The sequence below is a fragment of the Apteryx rowi genome, unplaced genomic scaffold, assembly GCF_003343035.1.
Source record: "Apteryx rowi isolate R43461 unplaced genomic scaffold, aptRow1 scaffold_265, whole genome shotgun sequence".
NCBI lineage: Eukaryota > Metazoa > Chordata > Aves > Apterygiformes > Apterygidae > Apteryx > Apteryx rowi.
In genome coordinates, this window is record NW_020449030.1 from 357,570 (window position 1) to 384,444 (window position 26,875).

At 43.8% G+C, this 26,875-nt stretch overlaps 1 protein-coding gene across 1 annotated transcript in view; it reads right to left on the reverse strand.

The window, feature by feature from the left end:
* Positions 1 to 26,875, reverse strand: part of ITGA9 (integrin subunit alpha 9) — a 233,419-nt gene that overhangs the window by 201,090 nt on the left and 5,454 nt on the right. The window contains exons 2-5 of the mRNA XM_026067943.1: positions 20,566 to 20,693; positions 19,098 to 19,204; positions 12,280 to 12,403; positions 3,411 to 3,478 (exon numbers count right to left, since the gene is read on the reverse strand). Coding sequence (XP_025923728.1) covers positions 3,411 to 3,478; positions 12,280 to 12,403; positions 19,098 to 19,204; positions 20,566 to 20,575 — 309 coding nt within the window. The 5' untranslated portion in view covers positions 20,576 to 20,693. The remainder of the gene's footprint in view (positions 1 to 3,410; positions 3,479 to 12,279; positions 12,404 to 19,097; positions 19,205 to 20,565; positions 20,694 to 26,875) is intronic.

The window sequence follows — 26,875 nt, forward strand, 5'->3', positions numbered from 1 at the left end:
AAAAAAAAAAAAAAAAATCAACGCCCAGACAAAAAAAAAAATTCCCATCGTTCTCATGAGCAGGGGAAGTCATGAGCAAGGGCAGAGAAGACGCAGCAAAGATATCACAGAAATTTTAAACGGTAGTCATGATGGAAAAGGTGGGGAGAGAAAAATAAGGTGAGCTCCAAGTTAAATCCTGCACACTGAAATTGCTGGCTGAACTCCAAGCACAGCTGAAAAAGCTCAGAGGAACATTTGATGATTTAGCTGTGCTGCTCAAGCGAGAGAGGGAGCAGGAGGTTATATCAGCCCATCATAAGAGCCAGCCATCTCTGAAGTAAATTAACTGACTGAAAACATGCTTCCATTTCAATATCCTCCAAGGCGACCTTTCCTGGCCGCTCCTGAATGCAACTCGTAATCTGCCCCAAATACCTATAAGAGATGTCATATTGTTCTAAAAGGCTAGTTTTTCCCCTCGTCTGTATTTCTCATGCCACAAGGACAGCAGTGTATGCAACAGTCAGAGCTCCTTCCCGCTGAAGGAGAGCACACTTAATAATACTGGTAAAAAAGCGTTCTTTTTCTCCTGACAATGCCTACAATGGAAATCACCTTATTGAGTACCAGGCCATAAAAAGTAAAAGTGTCCATGTTTTGCTGGTTATTCAGGAGAGCACAATAAAGAGAGGGGGAACTCTTCCGTTTTCTTTTCCCAATTCCAAATTTATAAGAAAATCATTTTGCTCTGTTCTGTTTTTCAAACATGGAAATTTAGGCAAACATGTAAACCCAGCTCTGGGATGTTCTTATGTATAAAACCAGCGTTCTTAGTCCAAAAATTTGAGAGCCAGTGCACTGACCCGCAGCATTTAATGTGCATTTTTTAATTCCAACCAATTGTGTTCTGCCTGCAGAAGACTACCCTCTCCCTCGCTGCTAGCAGCACGGTACACACTCTTTTCCCTCCCTAGGGCCAAGCATTAGCATCAAACAGCAGTGTGCCTGACATGGTTAAGGCCCATGCCCATTTGAAACCCCCAAGGTGTCTGTCTTACCATGTTTTGGTCAGCAGTGATCTGTTGTTTACAGAGGAGGGAGACAACTAGCTTTTTCAATGAATGATAACATCACTCAAAAAAAAAAAATTGGGGGGGGGCTTACAAGCAATTTTATACAGAAAAGAATTTCAGGGGAGGAGACAAAGATGCAGGTGTTGTCCCCCAGGGAACTGACAAATCAGGGCACCACGAAGGATTGAACATTCAAAACAACCTGGGGTTGCGTTTCGTCACCTTCAAGCAGAAGGCACATTTGGCGGCAGTAATGCAGTAATGACTCTCAGCCCAGTGGAGCACCCAGGGTCAAGCCCTTGCTCTGCAAAATATTTGTTTGTTCACCAGAACAACAAATAAGACGGATTGAGAACACGTTGCCCAAAAGCATCTCCTATTTTTGCGGGGGAGCCTTCCTTCCGGAAAGTGGCAGATGTGGGTTTACATACCCCTGGCAGAGGACTGAGTTAAGCCTGGATAGCAATAAACCTAGGTAAGTTCTCTAGCCCTGGAGCTAGTGGGAACCTGCATTTCCTCCTAAGGTTGTCTTTTTTTTTTCCTCTCTTTTTTTTTTTTTAATTAAATGATGTCATTTTGAAACAACTGGAACATTTTGCATTAAACAGAATTTTTAAAAGACTTCAGTAAGAAATCCATATTGTTTAAAATTTGTCTGGGAAAAAAATCAGTTAATTATACTGGTTCTGTCACTACTATTTTGCCCTGGCAGCTAAACCAAAACTTCAGTCATTTGCACAATTCTAGTGGTTTGCAACCTGAAACAATAAGCTTCAAGCTCAGGGAAGCAAACCCTCTTAACTTAGCTTCCTAAATTGAGACAGACTTTGCTCGAATCCCAAGGAAACTGCAGGAATCCCCCTTAGCACATCACCAACAAGCGTAATGCAACAACCCCAGCACAAGTCACTTCTTGGCTCAGGCAGGGCAGAGCAGCATATTGCATCATAGGCTGCATCAGTTTTAACATAAAACATCGCTTTATGCAACCAAACTACAAAGCCTGAGGTATAAAACCACCTTCCTTCTTGCCCATGGCCCTGAGGACAGCAGGTTTGCATCACCTCTCTGTTTACAGGAAGGTCCCGGGCAGGTTTAGTGCTGGTGGGAAAGCGGCCCCATGGCCACAACACCTCCCGGGCCAAGGGTCCTGCTCCGGAGAGCGTTACATGAAGGGATTTCATAACCAGCCCCTGGGACAGGACTGCAACGCCCGGTGAAAGAGCAGGATGTCCTTGGCAGCAGTCTTTTTTCCTCGGGAGCGGCTGTACCCCTGAGGTCACGGGATCGCTTACCGGCAGAAACAGTGGCATCAGCAGGACTGAAAATACAGTGGGGGCTTGCCTGTTTGACCCAAAAAGCCATTTATCTGCATTTCCTGCTCAGTCAGGAAGTGCTGGAGCTGCCATCACATCAGGTTGAGGCACCGAAAGTTCAGAGATATCGTTTGAACTGGGCTAGCGGAGGAGGATTGAAGGCATGGGAACAGAAACGGGTCCAAGAGGGCAGGCAGGCCAAGAAACAGCTGCGGCTGACGAACACACAGTCACCACACAGTACCACCATGGCAACACCGCCAACATCTTCGTTTACTTGGAAATCACCTTATTCCATCTCAGAGAGGACCTTTATTCTCTTTATATCAACCCAGACAATAAACTTTGTAGATCAATGCAGCTATAGTTAGAAGCGAGCACATACTTGACATGATAGCAACCAAGAATTTGATGCTGAAAGAGCTTTTTTCCCTGAAACATTAAAAATAAATACCAACACCAACATAAGAGAATAAATTCACCTTTGATACAACTAAAACATGGCAAGATCTGAAGTAGAAGGACTGAAATGTTTTTTAACTTTTTTTTTTTTTTTAATATATTGATACACACAAAATAATTCAGGGAGCACATCATCCCTCACAGAAGATAAGAATTAAACTTGGACACAGAAAAACCTCTACACAAGTTTTGGGATATATGTGATAATGCATCTGGGCTATATGCGATACTATAAAACACTCCTTGAGGACAGTTTTCAGAGTTCATTCATTCATTTTTTTCCACAGCCCTTAAAAAATAAATCTGTCTCCCTGTGAATCACTTCATATGAACTGTGCAACATGCAAATCCCCACCCAGAACTGTGGGAGGCAGAAAATATAAGAGATGGGTGGGTGCTCACTGTGGTTATTAAAGTTAGGACAGTACAAAGGAAATGTGCTAAGTGCATAGCCAGCTGCTGAAGTCATATTTTCTGGTTCCCTTCCCTGATGCACATGATGGGGGGAAAGAAAAAAGAAAAGGCAGGAAAGCCCATTCACAAATCCGACCCCTGAGCCACACGCGGCTCTGCTCACCTCGGTGAAGAAGCCCGCAATTCCAGCCTGGCATGAGCCGTGCTCCTCCCCATATTTCTTCTTGTACTCTGGATGGGAGAAGAAGGGAAGAAAACAAGCCACAGTCACTTCAGGCCGCACCAGCTGCACATGGCTCACCGTTCGGGGCTCCGCTCACTCTGTCCCATGGGGAGGCCATGCACCGAGCCGCAAGGCGCCCAAACTGCAGCCAAGGGAGGAAAACGTTAGGAATCCAGCGAACCTCAGAAATGCAGCCCTCGCTGCCACAGCGCAGGGACGCTGCCAGCGGTGACGGTTGACCTGGCTTTGCTGCAGAGGAGCAGCAGCAGCAGGAGCAGCCACAGGTCCCTCCAGCAGCACAGCATGACTGCAGACTTCCCCTGAGTGCTTAGCCTGGCAGCACTGTGGAAAACAGGCAACAAAACTGAGCCTGAAACCAAACGTTTTGTCTCGCTGCAATGCTAACAAGGGTGCTACCAGCTAAATTACCACTGCAAGCTTAAAGAGATTTGCTCCCACAGGAGCTGTCTGCTTTGCTACACGCTTAGCCTAAAGATTGCAAAAGGAGACCAGAACGCAGGGCTCCTGGGTTTTTATTGCCAGCTCGGCCACCAACTCGCTGCACGGCCTTGGGCAAGTCGCTTAGCTCTGCTCCAGGTGGCAAGCTGCGTGGCACCCCCTTCCCGGAGGGGGACCTCCAGCAGCGGAGCCACTGGGCAAGCGGTGTCACAGCCGTACAGGGTTGTCACAGCATTTCTGATGAAGAATTGCCTTTGGGACCCCCACCCAAAGGGGGGAGGAGGAGGGTCTGCAGTTTCATCTAGTTTGGGGAATGCCTGGGTCTGCTGTTCTTCTCAGCTACATGCTCAGAGCGCACCGTTCACGGGAGATGTTGCCCCAGTCCCTGTCCCCACAGTTTTTGTTTCTCCCGTAAAGCGTGAGCAATGTCTACTTTACCCCTTTGCGGGGCCAGAGGGGGAGCTTTTCCAAAAAGAAGAAATACACAAGTTCTTAAGAGATGGGAAAAACATTTTCCACTCAGCCCTAATCCAAACATTTTGATTTTAGGAGCATCTGAAACATACAGCTGGATCAGAGTCTTTGCAGAGTTTTTTCCCCTCAGCATTATGTTCAAAGATTTACCACACTAATGAGTGCACAACTTAATATATTGCCAATTCCTGAATATTACAGTATGCACCAAAGGACAAAGGGAGCACCAGGAAAAAAAAAAACGTAATTCAGCCTCCAAAAGCACTCACCTTACAGCCTGGTAGCCTTTTTTTTTTTTTTTTTTTAATCATCATTAACTCATTGCTAAATGATAACAGATTTTCATGAAATTACTGAGCACATCCCCTCTTTGGAACCAAGTACATTCCTCATGAGCTGTATTTTACTATCTTGATGACCAAAAGGAATTAGACTGTTGCCTCCTCATAGAATTTTTTTTATATAAATATATATATACACACACACACAACACACTGAAAAGATTCAATTTTAAAGTAATCTTTTTTGAGCATTTATACTAGTAAAAGCTAAGCATCTAATCAGTTAGCCAACAAGTCTCTTCCTAACATCTTAAAGATGCTTACAATTTCACTAATTTGCTGAAGTCACAGCAGCTGCAGAGAGAAAGAGGTTTAATGGGACAGACTATGCAGAGAGCAGGGACTCGATCCTCGAAGCACAGCACATGCCTAATACCGCTGGCCACCGGCACTCACATCGGCTTTGCCAGGACTCCCCAACAGGCCAGATGGGCCAGATGCACCACTCGGATTTCAGTGTGAGAATGCATGATAGCAAGTCCACCAAAAAAAAAAAAAATTAATTAATTAAAAAAAATAAAGCCAACACTGTCGACCATGTTATCTCATGGCTATAAAGAAAGTGCTGGGGCTCTGAAATGCTGGCTTTGCATGTGTAGTCCCTAATGGAGTCGGGCACTCCTTGCCTGGAAAAAGACTTTGTGTATAGACATGAACCCTTTCTACTCAGGGAGCAGGAGATGAGGTTTCTCCCTGTGGCATTTCCTGAAAAATAATGCCATGTATGTCCCAAGGGCCCTACTTTTGCTACGGGGAGATTTTCATCCTTAAATAGGATGAAAGACAGCAAGGTCCTCATCCGTCCAATTCAGATGCGATCACTCCCAACCAAGGAACAGATTTTTCTTCTACATGATGTACTCGAGTATGAATAAAACCTTTCCTTTTCCTGACTTTGTACCTGCTCCATGGTAATTCCCAGGTGCTTACATGGGTCACATTCAGAAATGAAATGCATGGAGCCGCCGTGGCCCCAGAAGCCAGGACGTATCCGCCCTGCGTTAGATCTAACAAACCTGGCAGGAAGTTTTTGCGACGCCAGAGGCTCACAGCTTTAGGGATAGTGACTGTCTTTCTAAACTCCATTTTAGAAGTTTAGGGTTTTTTTTCTTCTTCCTGCCCCTCTCACAACCCCAAATGAGCAAACGAGCAGGGCAGCCGCCCCTGCAGCAGCAGCATGCCTTGAGCCTTGCCAAGGGGGACCGGCTCTACAGGCGGAAAGTATCTCAGTGCCTGAGCTCACTTAATACTCTGTTTACAGAGGGCTAAGAGGGATCAGGCCGACCCTCAGCCCGCACCACCAAACCCGCTGCTCGACAGCAAAAAAAACCCACTGGCCGCTTATGGGGCGATGGCCAAGGTCGCCACCGACGCAGTCGGGCACCAGAGCAGCGCCTCCAGCGCTTGCTCCCAGCTGGCGCCAGGGCACAGCCTCTTCCAAACAAGATTAGCCCTTCATGGGCAATACCAGCCAAAAGGATATATATATATCCTGTATATATATATATATATATATATATATATAGGAGATGTATGTGTGTATGTGTGTGTGTGTGTGTGTGTACACATATATACATATATATATATACACACTCACACACACATATATTTATGTATTTATATTTATTTATTTACATATGTATTTGTTCTGAGAGCAAGGCTGTATGCCTTGCTGTGGCAAGTCCCTGACTGACTGCCGCATGTGAGCCCTGCTGACATTTTGACAGATTTATGAATAAAATGTTATATTTCACTATAAAAACTGTATTAGACTTGGCTTGTGGTTTCTTTAAGTATCCTTCAAAACACACCCAGTACAATTCATCTTAAAATAAAGGAGGAAAACTGCCGTAGAATATTTAAATTTATGCAGTGAAAGATATAAGTCTGGCAAATAATGAAATAACCATATTGAATGTCTGAACACAGGACAAGATGCAAATTAAACTTACTTCTTACTTTGGATTTTCAAATTTCTCTTTTTCTTCTTTTATAAAAAGACTTTCCAACACTTCTTCACAAATCATCACGGCTTAACTATTTTACTGAGTTTTTTTTATCTGCCCAGCACCCCATGTACCCACTTGGCCCTTACATCAAGCCCTCTATAGCACAAATAAAGACCTCAGATATGGCCCCACAAATCAGTTTTGGCATATACTTTGCTGAGGCCTGAACGCCCTCCAAATCACCACCCGGCAGAACTGAAGGCAGCTGAAAGGCAGAACCCACACGGGTTCATAGATTTAAATGATCCAGCTCACACAAGCTGTCCCTTGAATTTACTTGCAAATAAAAACCAAGTGAATATAAAACCACAGGACGATGACAGAAGAAATTATAACCCTTTTAGCAACAGAACAATGTGGTTATTCGGGGTTGGTAGATGATTCCACATTTTATGCAGTCATGCGTTTAAGGAACATACAGAATTACTTTGTTTCTTGGGATAAAGAGAGTATTGATTTTCTTACAGGTTTTTCAGAAGATACTAGAATACGTGCACAAAAATTAAACCATTTCTCCAATCAAGTCAAAAAAATTTAATCAAATTCATGGCTTTGTTTCTTATTATAATATAATGTTGCCTACTTTAAGAAAAAACAAAAAAACAAAAAACAACGAATTCAGATCTAGGGGTAACTTGAAACAAAAGCCCCAACATCAAAGGAGCACAACACAGTTGATCTTCATCTGCAATATACTTATTAGAAAAAGAATAGAAACATACACGTTATTGTTTTCATTGTCAGGCAATGAAAAACCAATTCTTCTTTAAACAAGCTGAATGATTACTAACTGCAATGTGTAAGGAATGGGAAAGATTTGGTGGTTTAAATGATGGTGCAATAAACTGACTTGGTAACTCCACTGAGGCTTATCCTTTAATAGACATAGTTCACGGCTTTTCGTGATCTTTAGTGTTCCTAAGCCACTTACATTGCTGGTACTATCTGCCCAAACTAATGGCCCTACATTTCATTTAAATAAATAACTGGTTACGCTCTGGTTGTAACTGCAGACAGAAGGGATTGCAACGTTTCAAGTGAATTCTGAGTTTGCCTATTGCCACTGCTTTTGTGAACTGAAAGGAGACATTAAGACATTGACTTGAATACATACCTGATAATACTGCTCAGAGAAAATTAAAGCTTATAGAAAAATAAATGGACCCACTACAGTGGCACAAAACCACCGCTCCTCTTCACACTGCCGGCAGAGCGCGCGTCCCAACGCCACTGTCCCATGGAGCCTCCTGGAGGCCTCCGACTCCTCTGGCCACTGTTAGAGGAGGTGGCTTCTCCAGGACATAGCAGTGACCTCCATCACTCATGCTAGACCTCTGTCCATCCATCCATCCATATAGTGAAAAGATCAGCAGGGGACTATGCAGTAACTAAGTCAGATCACAGCTTCTACACACCTGAATATCAACATTTACACGAGGCTCAGATATTGCCCGAGGCTCAGATATTGCACAAAGTGGGTTTAGTAGTTTCCAGGTAGCTCCAGGCGATATAACTGCTGTTGCAAACAGATCCTTTGATTTTATGAATCTTTGTCTTTCCTTCCCATCCATCTGCACACTGCTGCGCACCCCTGCTTACGCAGGCCACAACCCACTAAACTAACTGCCGAGGCAACAGCTGATAGCACAGAGAAGTAACATGGGGCTGACAGTCGAGTGCCTTCATGACTCTGAAAATATGCCATGAATAAATACATACAGCAAGCAAGCAAGAAAAGATAGCAGTGTTTTGTAGCCAGGGTGACCTTAGGCTACGAAAGCTGAGGAAGAAGTAATCAGATAATAAACAAAAAGGATAAGCTGTGACATGCGTAATGATTCAGAAGGCAGCACTCTGCAACCTCTTCTGACACAACAGAGAAGAGTGTCTAAGCCAGCTCCAGGACCAAAACATAGCATAAGCTCCACAATGCAATAAAACCCTTTAAAATGTTTTATCTACCATCTTCACAGATGGAAGCAAAATGGATGGCTGCAATAAACCATCATTTGCACTGGGAGCCAAAAACATCCTTTTTAATTGTGACCTCTTCTTTCCTATCTTGCAGTGTTTCACTATGCTGGGAGGAAGCAGTAGTAATCTTTCTGACTGAGCGCTGTGGTATAGGGTTTACACCACAAAGTAGAGAAGTCTTGATGGCTCCCTGAAAACCACATGTGGTCTGGACCCTGTGGGCAAACTCGCATATCCCTCCGGAGGGAAGGCATGAAAGCATGCTCTGGTCCCCTCATTTACTAACCAAAGTGCCCATCAGCGCTCCCCACCTCCGTCCCCAGCTCCTACCACAGAGGATTAGGAAACCACCCCATCTCTCCCCGTAGAGCTGGGCTACCTCTTACACTACGAGCAGCTACCCTTCCTCTTTGCCTATCGAATGCATCGGGGCAGTGAATAGGCAGCTTCCTGTTCTTGCAGGCCATTAAAAACCAACAACAACAAAAAATTAAACAAGTGAAAGCACAGCTTGGAAGTCCATACCTCAACTATACCTCAAAGGACATCCAGCTCTCATAAACCAAATTAGTTCCTACTCAGAAAGATTGCATTTAACTATTAGGCTTGCTGCTGTTCTCATTAGCTCTCAATAGCTTCCAGACTTCTGTCAGCTGTTTCAGGGAAACTGGACAAGAACAAGATGGATTGAGACTACCACGTTGCTGCACCGCTACCACCCAGTCAGGAAATTTCCATTTCCTCTTTCATCTTTAATTATTAAGCCTGCTTTACGTGGAGAAAAACATACCGTATGCATTAAGTACGTCTATCCCAAGGTCAGATTCCTCTCCATTTTGGCACCCGGTGTTTGTTATACAAGCTAATAATCCCTCCTCATGTGCGCACGCGCACACACACATGGTTCAAGGGGCTTGTTGCTCTCAGCCAGCCAGGCAAGAGCCAGCCCTGGCTGCAGACCACGCAGCCACATCAGCCTCTCGCGGGGCTCACCAGCTTCGCTGCAGGAATATCACTGCACAGCTTCAGGAAACGGCCACGCCACTGTCTGCACCCCGTCCCATACAGACGGTCACAGAGGAAGCTAAAATGGGAGGGCACGAGGGTGCCAAGGCATGCTCGGAGAAGCGGGGCTTGCAACCACAAATCTGGCAGGCTCCCAATGGCTGTCCACGAGGCTCTTAGCTTAGAAGATGCTTCAGTTACATTATTGTATTGATTATTGCTATCAAACTTCCAGATTCTTCCCTTCAGACTGTTTCTCTTTACCCGCGTTTTGTTAAATGGAGGAGAATTTTTCCTTTACTTTCTAGAAGGAGAAGACAAAAAAAGTTAAAGGTTGCTGCAAAATGAGAGGATTGCACTCAATTCCCAACAAGGAATCTTTCTGCCTGGATCCCAGCTATCCCTCGCTTTGAAGATTAGGCTTGTTTTATTGAAACCTGAAAGTTTCAGAAGTAAACGAATGAAGTCATCCCTGGTGATACTTCGTGGCTTGATGCCTGACAGTGGGGGGGGGGGGGGGGGGGGAAGGGGAGGAATCAATCCCAAACCTCCAACTTTCATTCTAGCATACAGTGAAATTAAGCCAACATTGTACTGCACCAGCCCTGCCAATTTTCCACCGGCTGCTTTGCGTCTACTAGGCCCACACATTTCTATTTTCTAGCAATTCCTGGCAAATATCCCGTCCGATTAGCAACAGTTTTACTCCGAAGACATGACGCACAGAAAAATACAAGTGGTTTGTCTCTTCCAGAAACCACCTCTCTGCAATGATTTCAGACTGGCAGTTTTTAAGAAAACACAAGAGTGACGACAAAGGCGCGCAGGAAGCCCTGGAAGTGACTCTGCACATATGTGGTGGTCATTAAAGCTAGTATCAGATGATTTGCATTGCATTACTTAAGCGCGAAGCCTTAGCCTGATTTTGCTGACAGGAAAAAAGAACAAATAAAATAGGATGGTTTCAGAATAGGAAGGCTAGCTACACGGTTTACTTGTATTTTGTTGCAGATCAGCTGGAATGCTGCTTCAAGAAAGACTCAAAACCCCTCAGATTTCAAATAATGAATAATTTCAGGGCTGGGAAATGCTCAACACACAAGTGTCTCCTGTCTTCAGGCAGACACATATATTTAAGACAGAGGTCCACAGTTTTGTAGTGAAACCTGTGACAGCTGCGTCCATGAAAGGTTTAAGGTTAAAAACTGCTTTTTCAGACTGTCACTGCAACCCAGAGCTCATCCCAGTTTGCTCTGAGCTTTTCCTTGGCTGCACCGGGTCAAAACAATCACAGGTTCCGGAGCAAAACCCCAGATGAGGCGAGAAACCACACCAAAAGAAGCAGAGAGCTGGGAGCAGAGCCTACCCTCCAGCAGGTCTCACCCAGCTCCATGGCAGACCTGATTTCCCAGGCCTCTCAGCTGGGACATGTCTGCTCTTCAGCAGTGGAGGAAGTCACAGGGACATCTACCGCGTTATCCCCCTCCCACGTACTAATGTCAGCAGCAAGGCTGCCACCAGCCACTGCCAACTTCGGGGGGGCGGGGGGGAAGGCTTTGCCCACATCAAACCGCGCTGTGTCTTGGCCTCCAAACTCCTACGCTTCCTCAGGCTCCGATAGCTGAGCAGGGAAAGACGATGCCCGAGACAGACAGAAGAAACCCAAGAAGGTGTTTTCCTGAGCGTTTCACTGAGGGCTGAGAAATCTTAGAGACACTCTATCTTCTTCCTACTTACATAGACATACTTATGTCTCTGGATTAGTTAATTGCTGTTGGCTGAGGAGAAGCTGTCTTCTGAAGCCTTTGGGAAAGGAAATCTGATACAAAAATCACATATGCACCAGAGAGCTGGAAAATTAAAATGTCGACACTTGGGATTTAGAGTAGAAACAACAGATACAGTCACCCATTGTTCAGAGCTTGCTCTCTGTGTGTCCCTCTGTGTCTTTCTTCGCCCATGTAAACCCAGACCTTCACAGGTCCAAAAAGGGATCAGACACCTTACAATATCTGAAACGCGACAGCGGTTACACTCATATGCCATACAAGTCTCTTGAAAAAGTAAGGTGTTAAGCAACACTTTTTCCCTCTAGTACTCCTCTCCTAAAATCACAACGCAAGAAAAAAATATTTCCATAAGATGGACAAATTGGTGCCCAGCTACAACACAATTCAGCATGTTTACTCTGTGGGGCAGCTAAGCATGAGGCCATGACCAATGGTCTGAGCTCACACYAACCTCTACTGATAGTCATATAAGGGAGAAAGAGAACTTTTACCTGAAAACACTGTTCAAAAATGTATTTTTCTTCTGTTAGCTAAGCGTGGCCATGCACAATAATTCACAGGATCCGTTCAATCACAGCACTTTTCTTCCAACTTTATCCAAAGACCAACCTCCTTCCCAGCTGTGCCTCAAGGCACAGAAAGAAAAAGAGAAAAGTATCAGCAGCGAGGGTTACAGCAGCCGGTTTTTGGAAACAAAGGGAAAACACACCAACCATTACAAAAGAGGACATTCCTGGAGGCGAGACCCACACCTTACCTTCATAGCAGGGCAAGAGCCTCCGGCCAGCGGGCTGCAGGTTGGGTGGGATGATGTTGCAGAAGCCATGCGGGAGGATGTACTCTGTCTCATAGTAGATGTTTTTCCAGCGATGTGCACAGGCCTAAACAGATCATACCACAGGCATTACTGGCCTAGAGTAACAGGACAGCCCTCCGAGCAAGGCAGGGCATGCAGAGTGCAGGAGCAGGACCTCTCAGTATTACCTTTTCCCCTCCATTCCCTCTTATCCTCCCCTTACACCCTGCTTTTTCTCAGTAAAGTTATCTTCTTACTGCCATTTTCTGCAGTTCGTGACATCACCTGACCCGGCAGCTCAGATCTCCGTCTTCATATGTTTTCCTAGTCACACACATCAGCAGGTCTCAGAGCAAGACAGAGCCCGTGCTCCAGACTCCAAGATCTTCCTCACTGTGTATGAATCCTCATGGCCAGTGAAGCTTTTCTAAACAGAGGTGCATTGGATAGAAACACACACTCCCCAAGCCAGAAAAAGGGGAAAAACAGGAAAAAAGGCATTGAGAATACGTGCAAGGAGACCAGAAGGGATGCTAGGACTCAGAGGGTTACTAAGGCCATACTAGAAGGTTACCCCACGAGAGGATGCATCAGTCAAAGGCTTGTATCCTGGGAGAGGTGTTTTTTTCCCAGTGACAGGAAAGCTGGGACTGGCTTACTGATAATGAATTTAAGTGAAGATGCCAGAGATTTTGCAGCAACAAGAGTGGCAACAGAGTCAAGGTACAGCTGAGGTGCAAAGAACAGGATGTGTTCTCCTTCATAGTGAAAAATGAGATAAACTTTCAAAACCAGAGCTAAAACAGTCTCACCAGGATACAGCACTCGCTACAACTGCCACACAGTCACGCAGGCAAACAGCACTGAGCCTGATTCACACTTCCCCAGAAGCCATTTGCTCCAAAAATTAACACTGCATTGCTGCCAGACAAACCACAAATAGCCTTATGCCCGGAGGGTTACTCAGAATAAAAGGAAGTGAAATGCAAAACAGCAAGGGCTTTGAACTTGAACACATGCTGGGCCATATCTCCAGCTGGGGCAAGTCACTGAAGTCAGTGTAGATGTGTCAGTTTTTATCATCCAAGGCTCGGTCCCGAGCACACGGAGCCGGCTCTCTGCTACAAATAATCTCCTTCACATACCGTCAGCTCTTCCCAGAGGCCTTGCATCAGGCCTGCTAGTTCAGAGGGGCCAGGGACTGCCATCTCTGTGATCCCTCCATTTAACACTATCCCCTCCAGAGGAGGCGTCCTCTCCCTTCCTCCCCTTTGCCCAACCCCACTTTTCAGCCTCACCACCCCAGGGCTGAGCATGTTGCCTCTGCAAGCATCCTAACATGGGTAAAAACTCCACAAACTGGGTGCAGCTGAGTCACCTACCCGATAAAGGACCTGGGAAATGTATCAACTGGTGGGAAACCCAGAATTCAATCCAGCCACCAGCACAGGCTCCTTCCTGTACACTTAACCCCCGAAAGACATAAAGGGTAATACTACTCCCTCATTTTTTTATTGAAATGGAGCAAAACCAGTTATGCACAAGCCTGCTCCGCAGTTAACAGCACTGCACTTGGAAGTTAGAAGAGCAATAAATATCAGACTCCGGTACTCAACCAGAAGCATGCATTTCCTGAAGATAGCTATCACACAGGGATAATGAAGGACTCTGGGGGCTCTGGAAAGCTCTACACTGCATCCTGTGTCACCAAGTGCCACACATTACATGAAGGATGCTTATAATGGCACTCTGCTTGACAGCCAAATGTACCTTAGGAGTCTTGTAAGAGCAGCTTTGGGGACTCAATTACTTGCTTTTTTAAGCAAGCCCAGTTATGATTTTAATCCCCATGTACTCCTCATTCAAAAGTCAACAGCAACAAAAAACAGCACACGAAACCTTTATTTTCAGAGTGGTCAGGAAATAATCTCTCTCATGAAGGATCTGTTCTGTGGGCACAAATATACACATGCACAGCCTTGTTAAAGATAGTACCATACAGACACATAGCATTAAAGCAACACTCAATTCAACCTCAATTCTGGATGTAAACTGAAACGGAAACAGACCAAAAGTTTTTTTTTTTAATTATGGAAGGATAAATAAAGGATTGTGATATTGTAAATTCCCCGACATTTTTCTCTCTCGAAAACTGCCAGGGACTCACATAAATTAACCTCCTAATCTCTTCCAAAGGAACACAAATGACTGAAAATCAGGGAGAGCAGCAGCATTTCATCACGAGCAGGAGGCTGAGCTTGGGGATGAGCGGAGGTGAAGTGCGGAGGCCAAGAAAGACACAAAAGGAAAGAAAAGCTGCTGCCACACCAAGCGCATGCTCGAGACCAACCAGAGCCTATGAGTTCACCTGAGTCATTCTAGGAACACTTCCCTGATCTGTTCATTTCCATCCTTTTTGGCAAACGATCACTTTTCTGTCCCTTCGGCACGTCGTGTATTCAGGCACACACAATTCCCCCCGATTGCCACGTCTGCCACCAGCTCCTAACCGTAGCTCCAGGAGATGTGCTCCACCTCAGCTTTCTCAGCAGCAGCTCCCTTGGACTCCCCCATACCACAGCTGCAGGATTTGACATTTTCCCAGTTTCCCAGTTTTTGTTTTTTTTCCTCCCCCACGGTTTATGATTAAATGTGCCAGTAAGTTGGCTACTTGAAATGAAAAATGGCAACACTTGAAAAAAACAAGCTGTAATGACAGAGGTGGCAGGTACTGAGGAAGAGCAAGATTAAAGGATGTGACTTATCTCCAAGTCATAATGCGCTGCCCCTAGTTCCCCTCCTAACAAGAACTGAAAGAATGAATTTTGTCATTTCAGTTTGGAAAGAACTGGCAAGCTCAGCTGTATTATTGTAGCACTTAAATTAATGCAAATATTGACTGATGGCATACTCTTGAACAGGAGACCATTAAACTGTAAATCTGCCCCGCCTTTTTAGCTAATCTTAGTTGTTCATTTGTTCTAATCTTCATTATTATTAGATGCTTTTCTATTTAGTTCTCATGTTCTTCACACAAACATAAAACTCTGGTTCAGTAACATGCTGGCGCCATATGGACTTGAACACAACCCATATTACCAACCATCAGCTAAGCCCCACTAACTACTGGCACATTCTTAACCTCCCTTTTGCCCCTTTTCACCAAAGTTAGTATTTTTATCTGACAACTGAGAAGGCTGACGAGAGAGAAATTTCAGCCACTAGACAGGTTCAAAGCAAAAGGAACAACTTCCTCATGCCGTCTACCATTAAACTGTGGGACTCTAACTTCCCTAACATGGGACATCATGAGTACGAGTAGTACATAGGGGTTTAAAAAAAGTGACTGGGCATATTCATAAAATAAAAAATAAAAAAAAATCCAGGGCTATTAAACACAAAGATATCACTGACTTAAAGGAATCCCTAGGAAGTGACACAGTAAATAGTGCCGTGATGCCTGATGAAAGGGACTGCACACGCTCTAAGCTACTGGAGACGACTTCTCCCAGCAGAACCAGGGCTGGCTGAAGACAAGATGATATGCTGCACCAACTTCAGTGGCAAAGCTCCTCTTGCTCTTCAAACTGCAGACAAGGTGGGAGAGCCCTAAATGAATGCTGAAGTCCTGTTATTTGCATAGTTATGAATAAACAGGCTTTTTACTGTCATTGGCAAGTGCAAACGTAAGTAATAAAGTTTATTTTGCATTATAGATGTAAAAAATGCAGTGCATCCTTTGCAAAGCAACTTTATATGGTGGCAATGGCAATTTTATTGTATTAGAAGTATTAATACATCTGTAGAGCAAAAGGTGCTTAAAATGCTGCTTTTATTTTTGATGGCTAGTCTGCAATATTGACCAAAGACATAAAAGCCAGATTAGCAAGAGTTAGCTAGCAATTTCATTAAAAAGTTAATCAGCAGTTATGGCTCTGAACACACACACAGACAATGTGTTTTCTCAGAATGAGAATTCCTCTTAACACTTTACAAAGAGCTGCATTATCAAGAAATCTTAATCTTTAAAATTAGAAGACTGCATGAAATAAAAACCATCTGTTCACAGGGAAATCATGCACCTTTTCCATTTAAAAGGTATTTCAGAGGCATGCTCTTCAAAACAGAGAGCAATACTGCCCTGAAACAGCAGGGTATTTTCCACCCGTGTTTGCTGGAAGAATCTGTATTCCTTATTTCAGACTCTGTCCACACACAGATGTAGAAAGATGTTTAATTAATAGTATAAGACTGAGCGCTTCAGTGATAACTATCTCACTGATTTCAATGAGAATTAGACACAAACATCCCCAAACATCTGGACGCAATCTACTTGGTGGAGGCAGCAAAAGCTTGCGAGAGGGCTGGCTTAGGATTGCCTTAAATTAGTGGAACTTGTGGAGATGTTTCACCAAGTTAAGCTGCAGCAAAATAAGCATACCAGCCAGCTGTGCACTTTCCTTGGGCTACACTTTGCTTTTAACCTGCTTTACGTCTGACGTTCTTGACGTGTCCCCTCGCAGGAGGGCTCGGACAGGCCCTTTGAGAGCAAGGCACCACCCTCCCCATGGAGGGTCCCTTCGGCAGAGAGCGGAAACCTGCCCACCATGGCAGGAGGGGCGAATGAGGAGACGGCAGCAGTGGGAAAGACCTTCCTGTTTAGGAGGTCAGAAGTAGCATCCTGCCATGCATACAGTGTGGAAGCCCTTGGGATGAAGGCTTGAATTGTGCTTGATGAAAGCTGTCCAGGCAGCTAACCTTAAAACATTGTCTTCCTACTGATCAACGAGACATGGGGGTTAAACAGCCTGCTCCTCCTTCAGCACAGCAGAAAAGCCACTTTAAAAAGACTCCTTCCTGACATTTTCCACCTGTTCCTTACCACTTTATTCCAAACTTGCTCACCAATCCCAGCCATGCCCTCAAATTCTTCTATACCTTCACTTGGGTCTTCCTTCCCCTAAAAACGACTATGAAAGTCCCTTCTCAAACTAAGCCCTCTCAATCTGGCCTCATCTCTCACCCTTGTAGCCTTCCCTCAGCCACTGAGCAGCCAGCCTTAACCTTAGTAGTTGCCTGGCTTTTTCACTAGCTTTTCTTCCCTTTCTTTGCTTTTGTTTAGGTGTCATCTCCCTAGACATCAGCTCCAGATGCAGCCCCTTCCCCCTTGAACCAAATACACAGAGCCATTATTCTCAGGATAACTATCACATTGACAAAAATGTCAGTGTTGCCCAAAAAACGTGCATGCACTAGCTTCTCAGAATGAGACAAGCATTTGCCCAATTCAAACAAATAACCAGAAAATTGTGAGGATGATCACGAAAACACTATCTCAAGACAGAGCAACGCACATTATTCCTCAACTCTTATATAGGATTCTCCTGTGCTCAAATACAGATTGGGATATCCCTTGAAAACATGAACTGCATACTCTGCTCTTCTAGTATGAATGCCTTAATTTTGTGTTCTGCTGCACGTGTTTATACTGTTTGAGGGGGGAGAGGGGAGTGCTGTTTTTTAACTTATGCCCCTCTGTGTTCCCCCCTTCCCTACTGCTGGATACATACTTAAAATATCCAGAATCAATCAGCCTCTAAAGCATTTGCAAGCTGTACACCAAATCAGATAAAGTACCATAGTACATCCCTACCTATCACAGAAAGCTGTAAAAAACACCTATTCCCCCATGATGAAGTTGGTGCGCAGCAAGTTATGGCATAACTGGAGGCTAAATACATATTGAGACGACTGCCTTTGTACAAGGCAGCTTTCTCCACTTGACTGACATAGGTGGTTAAGCACAGAAATTATTGTACTAGATTTTTTTGCCGCTAGCACATTTATGAATAGTTTGTTCCATGTACCACGGATATTCTGTATCCCACTGGAAAGACAGGGTAAGTTTCCAACTCCTAAGTGGATGTGTTTAGGATTAGATTGTTGTTAGGGTTACTCCAATAGAAGCTTAAAATTTGCTTGCCACATATACGATGCACAGTATTTTTTGTTGCAAATTTTTTATTTCGGGCAACATTCCTGCAGACTCATTTGGTAGACAGTCAGAAGCCAATAGCGGATGTAAACACAGACACAGTTATTGATTGTAATATACCCACATATTTTTAAAAGGTATTTGCCCAGCTTTCTTTATGATCTTTTTCCAGCATAGGAAATGTTGTTTTGCAAAGATAAATTCCACATCCTAAGCATCCCATCTGCTCTCCTTGACCTCTCTATTTGCACGGTAATCATTTCAAAGACAACAAGGCCGCCCACACACAACTAAGTTATCTCCACTCTCAACTCCTCTGCCTCATTAATATAAAATTTCCTATACACAAAGACAAAATAGTGCTGCAAACACTCATCTTATATTTTTCCTGGTAAGTTCTGATGCCCAGTACATACGCTCCTGGAGAATGAATGCATACACATTCCCTACATAAACACAGACCAACTGCAAAAGGAATAAACTAGCAGACACCTGAGAGACAAAGTTCTATTTATTCTGTTCAAAGATTTAATCCCTCAGATTTAGGAGGAAGCCCTTAGGTGACACAAGTCAGAGGGAAGACTTCAAAGCAGTCACACCTATAAATAAAGCTTTCTGGCTGGGGCTCATTTTCCTTCCGCTTCAAGGAAGGGACTACAGAATTAGCTGCCCGTAAAGCTGGACTCTGTCAGTCACTACTGAACACATTAATCCTGACGTGTTTAGCATTAAAGTCAGACAGCAGCAACGATTTTAATGAGATCAAAGAAAAGAGTGGACTTACCAGCACACTTCCACCAGCCTTAGGCTGTCTGGCTAAGCTCACGCCCATCCATTCATCATCCCTGTCCTCCTTACAGGTCTTCCCACACAGCATGCCCCGGGAATTGCCTATAGAGAGAGGGGAAAGGCAGCGAAGGCAAGGAGACATGAGTTTTAAATATCTACAGAGAATCCCTACAGGAAAAAAAAGAGAGCACTGATCAAACATCTGCCTGACAGTGCTTTCCTTTTCCCTCTTTCATCATCATTATTAGTTCTTGTGTGCATTATTCAGGGTGAACCTCTCATTCTTACTAGACATCATGCAATATACAGTGGAAGACAGACCCCTGTCCCAAACTGGGTGTAAAGTCAGCAGCTATTACAGTGTGTCCGCAGCTTTACTTGGATAGTCAATCCAATTGAAGTCAATGGGAGAGATGTGGAATTGCCTGCAGAACACAAAGTAAAGTTATTCTTGAAAATGAGATTGTGGGCATTTAAAAAAAAGTGGGACCCAAATCTTTAATTCTGTAAGGCAGTATTCATGAATTCACAAAAGATCATTAACATTTTGGTAGTAGGAGGACAAATCAAAATTAGCCAAAAGTACAGCTTTAATACAAGCACACTTCATAAAAGTGAATTTCTATTTGACTTCTATTTTGAAAAGATTAGTGAAACAATACTAACATACCTTTTCTACAGGCAGAGAAAGCATTAATTTGAATCATGTCACCAAGAGAAATGAAAGATTTAATGACTTCAGATTTCTCCATCAGAATCCAGCACAAGGTTTTCAATCAGAGCCTTAATTTAGGAATAGGCACCCTATCTTTCCCTGGTTCAGACCGTACGTCAGAGCAGCCAAAGGGAATCCTGATTACATACAATAACATACAAGCATTGCTCTCTGAGAAACGTTTAATTCCTTTAGAGGTAAACAAAAGGAATCATTTACTGCATTACGAGGGAACCCACAGACTGCTATGTTGCTAATAACACAGTACACCATGCACCCGTCACCACACCATCTGGGGCCATCCCACACACCTTCATTTTGGGACTGCCTGAAACGGGCAGCAGCGCTCCAGACCAGTCACATACCCACAGACAAGCTGAAAAGTCACACTGAAGCAGGTAGAGAAAAGACAATGGCTTGGAGTAAAAAATAAATACATAAAATTAAAAAAAAAAAAAATCACCTTTGTCCGCTTAACCAATGGAGAGAGCAAGTATGGCCTTTGGGAGAGCACTGTCTCCCATCACCAAATGGGACAATTCCTTAATGCTGAGAAAAAAGGCACCTTCGCTATCAGTGCGCCAAATCTGCCAGGAGAGGCTGATGGATCTCTCTCGGTGACTTGGGGCCCAGACCTGTGCTCTTTGGAGCTGACAGGGGGCTCTCTGGTCATTGGCCTTTGGGGCAGAACTCCAGATATTTGTCAAGATTCTCTTTTTCTTTTTAAAAAAGCATCATAACTACCCACCTCGACCCATATCCAGTTCTGTGCATCTTCTGTCAGGATTGGTATGGACTCGACATTTAAACACTGCTCCCGGGGACTGAACAGAGGTGCTGTATTTAGATTCTGCCTTGGGAGCACCAACCAAGACCCTGGAAACCAAAAGCAAAGTAACAAGTGATTAATTTCAGGAGAAAAGAAAAAATAAACAACAGCAAGATTCACATTGCCAGAGCTTCCTCAGAAAAACGACTTTTTCCAATGACCTTGTAAAACGATGACATTGATTCACAAACTCAAAACACCACACACAATAAAGGCATTTTTCTGCAGTGAATCCACGAATTCTTTAACAAGTTAAATTTCCATTAGGAGCATAACACATTTAAAGCAATTCCTTTCCCCCCAAAAGCCATTTAGGAAAGTATATAGACAGACAAGAGCAGCTGCATCCATTTTTCCTTGGTTCTAACTACATCCCTATCAACCCCAAAATCCACAAGAGCCAATATGCACACCCACGAGGGGATGCAATCTGAACCTCCAGGCTTTCCAGACAGCCAAAGATTAATAAGCTCGTTTAAGAGGCACCCCCTGCTCAGAACATTTTAGGTAATTATTGCTTCAGAAAACCAGGAACAAATCTCTTCCAATATGTACCGCTACCAACCATTTATCATTAAGGCAGCAAAGACTAAACTTGTGCTATTTATTTTGCATGTGAGAGCTAGCGCCTCTAGGAAACACCAATACACAGTTCCGACCATAGGTTTCCTAGATGTATCCTTGAAAGATGATGAGCACTTCTATCACTTGTGTTACGGTCCAGCTAACTGTTTAGCAGTCTAGCAGCTGAGGAGGTTTATGGGGGAAGCACAAGTATTTGGGGAGCCCTTGTGTTGTCTCCCCAGGAAAGGGACAGTCATCTTCTCAACTGGTTGTAAATCTGTATCTAGGCACATGAGGGTGAAGAGGGAGGCTAAGCAGGAGGAAGGCAGCTTGGGGTGCCGAGCAGTCTAGTATCAGCTCTGCCGATACTTTTGCACTGTGAGGCAGAGCACTGGCTTTTGTATATAAACTCTCATTCAGGTAAGTCCAGGGCTGGAATTAAAGACTATCGTCTCTAAAACAACGAGCCTCATGTGTGTGGGTCAAGCCTGTTACTGGGGAGGCAAGGGCTGACCAAGAGGACACTGTTCTCAGTTTAGCCATTAAAGGAATAAAAAGCTACCAGTGCATAACTGGTCTGCATACATAGCTCACCCACAGCACAGATAGAACACCCAACACAAGCCCCAAAATGGAAGTATTCCTGGCTTTAAAGGACTCCTGCTCATCCTTCTTGCCAGCCTCTAATTTAAAGTTCTTTTCTCAACTGCTACCCATCATCATGGTAAATATAGGGAGGAAGAGAGCTACATCACAACGTGTGCACGCGCCTGGGATCAGCCCGAGCCACCTGGGAGAGCTTCCAGCAGGAGCCTACTCTATTCCAAAGAGCAGCCCACGCAATAGGCTTGCACTGCTGCTATCATATAGGCTTCCTTGGATACAGGATGTGACAAAACTGTGTTTGAGCATTCAGAAATACACTTATAAAAAAAGAGAAACCCCTACATTAAGTGGCTATTTTCTCCCGAGTTTCACGAGCTAAGGTCTAACGTTTGTAGAAGTTTGATGGGGCTGCACTTCATGACACACGTCATGTTTTCACAAGTGAGAAGAATTAATGTCTGAATTACTTAAGTTGCTGAAACCTACAAAGCCTGCACACATTGGGGAGGGAGCACAAAGGAGCCTGAAATAATAGCTCCAAATGGAAATCCCAACAGACGGTCAACAGGCAGAAAATCAAGTGCCAATCATTTAATCTACACAGGCGATGAATGCATGTCATTCACTTATTGACATTCATGAGGTCTAACAAAAATAAATAAGAGGGGATATTACTAGCTTAAAGAGTTACTGGTTCAAATTGCAAATGGCAAGAAACTGTTTCTATGACCTGTTATAACAATAAGATAACGTAAGCCACATTCACCTCTGGTTTAAATGATGCTTTACTCCAACCTAAGAAAAGTAAATTTGATTCAGCAATTAGCACAAAGAATACCTTGGGCTGCAGAATGCAAAATGGCGATTAAGAAGCGTAAATTGCAGAGACTCCTTAGCTCTCTTTAAAAAGCTGAATGAGAATGATTTGAGTAGGCTAGAAGCACAGATTAAACTACCCAAACTGTCTTGAGTGCCTGCATTTTTTAAAAACAAAAGGGTTGTCTTCATTTCCCTATGTGGATAGAGCACAACAAAGCAGCCAGTAAGGGCAACTGCTGACATATGCCAACAGCGAATCAATTTTGGATTGTTCTGAATTCCTGGACAGTCAAATTGATGGTTCACCTACATCACACGTTAATTTATCTTGTGTCATTCACTCACTCTTTTGCACTTATTCCCCAGTGGGTGCAGGCCTTGCAGATCTCCTATCCTGTTTGGTGCGACCCATGCTTGCCCATGACCTGAAAGAGTCGCCTTCAGTGAGACTGGAGGTTTTCTGTAGGCTCACATGCTTTTCAGTTGGTCCAGTTGCTATTTGCCACTTATGACTTGTTTTGGTTTTATTCAGAGATTTGAAACTGGAATATTACCTTCATCAATAAAAATTCCCTTACTCTTTCATTAGTTGCTGTAAGCATCTGCTTAAACTATTGGAAAAAACTCACCTATTTATCCGTCATGAGACTTTTCAGCGGACCTGGATAGAAAATTCATTTGTATCGTAACATTTTGGAACTCATGTCGAATAAGACAAATGCCGGTTTTGTTTCTTCCCCACCAATTAAAAGACTCTTGAAGTCTTCTGCGATTTCTATGGAACAACAATGCTGCAACCAGAGGTGTTTTTCTCTGGTACTGTACCAAAACATAAATACATATCAAAACAAAGACTTAGAGTCTCATGCAGTCTTCTTGCATTTCACTGCTGTGGATTTCTGCCTGGTCTAAACACAGTAAATACATAAACAGCCCACAGAGAAACAACCCTGATCTCTTGCTATTATCAGGCAACCTTCCAGCGCATTACAACTAATTTAACCAGCTCTAGTTTAAACAGCCTAATATTGTGGTCGGGCTTTTCAGCGCTGCTTTAAGACTGCCTGGACTGTCAGCAGGCGAGCCCCAGTGGGTTTCCAGCCTTTCACCAGAAGGGTTACGATGCAGTCAGTGCTCTCTGCAGAAATTATCCACCAGTGCAGGCTCTAACCACAGCCGTAATTCCCTGTAGGAAACTCCAAGGATGTCTGTGAGTAGCTGCACAGAGATGCCGTGAGCAGGAAACCCCATTGAGAGAAAGGGATTACTTTCCGCAGAAGGGAACCAACAGCAGTAGGTTTGGGGCCACTTATGGTCACTATTGCTTGACACGCACAGCAATCTGTAAGAACCACCTGCATCTCACTGGCTCTGTGAACTGGGGTCCAAACTAGCACTAGGACCAGCAGGCAGAGAAGCTATTTAACCTTCTCATATTTTGTTCATACTCACGTTATCAAGGACAAATGCCCTCATCTGTCTGGAGGAATTATGTACTTACGCAGCCAGAAATACGTCACATTGCAGAAGAACATGCCACAGCAGCCAGTATTAATGGGCAGCAAGAAGCCTTTTTGGCTACAGGAAAATCCACTCCTCCTTACAATTACTTCCTGCAGAGCAGGAACTATCACTTCGCTCATGACTGACCCTCAGAACCAGCAGACATGGAAATTAAGTGCTATATTCAGCGGGAAGATCAGGGAACAAAGATGTGTCAAGCTGACTGATGGCATGGAGAGGTGCCAAGCACACTCACATCAGCCTACAGCATGCCAGCAGCAACTAGGCAGTCACAGCTCAAGGAGCGGGGAATGCAGGTACCTCACCTCCCTGTAATGTTAAGTAGCAGCGGGGGAAAAAAGTCTTTAAATAGCCTCGCATGCCACAGCAGACTTCAAAAGCAGCACCAGGAGGAGGGTGCACCAGCATATCCCCATCATGGTTCCTCCCGTCAGGAAGGTCTACACCACTTGCCAAGTCCTTGAAATGAAAATCCCTGTGGTTTGTCCATTATGTGCAGAGCACAGAGCTGTTATTCAGGAAGTGGAGGGACAACTTGTGAGCAGCAACACCAAACACAGGCTCCCTGCCTTCCCAAACCGCCCCCCACAGCACCCCCTGTATCACTAACGCGCACAGCATTATTAACCTAACCCAGCATCACTAACCTAATGCCAGGCTTGTCTTCTCCTGACTCTCCCTTTCTGCCTGCACACAAGGGCATCATGTGCTAATGCTACACGCAGCCATCAGCGCGAGATGCAAAACTCTCTTTGGGTTTCAGAGGCAGCACAGCAGGGTGAAGAGCAGGACACAAGCTTTGAAGCAACAATCCAAAACCAGACTCATTCCCTATTGTAGCAATTACAGCAGGATGCCATGGAACTAAACTGACTCCAATACTCTTTTGTGCTGCCAGAAAGGATAAAGTTATGAGCATTGGTTGTTGGTTTGGTTTTTTGGGGGGGAAAGAGAGGAGAGAAGGGAGAGAGAAAATAACATCATATTGGAAAAAAAAAAAAAAAAATCAGAGGTATTACATTATTAACATTTTTATTAAGGCAAATTTGACTTTTGTTTCTTTCTTATCAAACTGTCTCTTAAGGAAAGCAGGGAAGGCAACATTCTTGGTTGCTTTTTGGGGTCTTTGCCCCAAGCATCTAAATCATATCCAGAGAACAGAAGCACTTCTGCTTGTCTGTGGTCCAAATGCAAGCAACCACCTGGTTCCTTACTCTGCTGAAAATGGTAAATTCAGGGAGCTGGGCAAATCTTTCAAGATTTACACTCACCAAATCCGCTTAAGGAAGGAAAACAAGAAACGATGTTAGAAAAACAACACCCTCAGCACATCTGCAGATGACAAACTTTTCTCGAGACTAAAATCATGTAAAAACAACTCCTAAAAGGAAGCATTATTGCAATTAACTATTTCAGGTTGAAGGCACTAACTTATTCCACTACTGTGGTGGAGGCTGAATACCCTATTCCACTATAATTTCTGTCTAGGGCCATGTAGCAGCCTGATTATTCATATTTGTCTGAGACAACATTTCAAACGAAATCTCTGCCCTTCTTTCCTCCTGCAAGAGTATCTGGCTCATATAAATCTTCAAGAGTCATCAAACCCTGGATTAGTTTACTGAAAACCTGCAGGCTTATTGCAGATAATACAGACAGGTGCTTTTGGGGTGTTGGAAAATGAATGACTGAAACATTGAAGTTCAAGAGCTGCCCATTCCAGATATCATTTTAATGTAAAGCGATGACATATATATATTAGCATGTTAAAAGCCTACTGAGAAGGCTGAGAACACACTTCGCTAAGATGCTCTCATGATCAGAAGTACTTTAGGTAGGTGAATGAATATTGGGCCCTTGGGCAATAAAGAGTAAGAAACCCAGAACTATCGCAAAAACAATCTCCCATGCTTGAGAGCATATTAACAGATTAAATAATTTTAGAGAGACAATAGCCCTTTCAGCCTTGGATATTACCTATCACATTTGCACAGGTTCACGTAGCACGGCTCACCAAACAAGCCACATATGCCCAAAACACAGTGGTACAAAGTTAACTTAGAAATCTTCCCAGAGTAGTGCATAAGCCAAACAGACGTGAGAAACTGAAATCTTCACTCCTCTCTGGGTAAAGAGAAGCTATGAAGCTAAGAACAAAAACGATGCAGAAAACAAACAATAATCCTGTGCTATTAACAGGAGCTATTTGCTACAACGACATGAAAAGATAAAAACATATTTTTATTGCATATATAATAGATTTCACTCCTCCACCAGAATTTCCTATTTTGAAAGATAAAAAGCATCATCTGGTAAATCTACCAGCCAGTCAGGGGAATAGCTATATACCTTTGCACACAACAGCTTCACACAAGAAAACTGACAAATCCAAAAACTGTCATCACTTTTACTAACTATTTCCTCTCTACACTCATGCATTTAAAAAAAATAAAAATAAAAAAAAAAAAAGAACTGTATTTTATATTTGAGTAACCTGTAATCACTTTAAGCTGGAAAGTGAAGAGACTTTTATGCCCCAAAGTGATATCTGTAAGAAGAAATAATATTACAGAATCACAGAATCGCTGAGGTTGGAAGGGACCTCTGGAGATCATCTAGTCCAACCACCCCCTGCTCAAGCAGGGTCACCTAGAGCACATTGCACAGGATCGCATCCAGGCGCGTTTTGAATATCTCCAGAGAAGGAGACTCCACA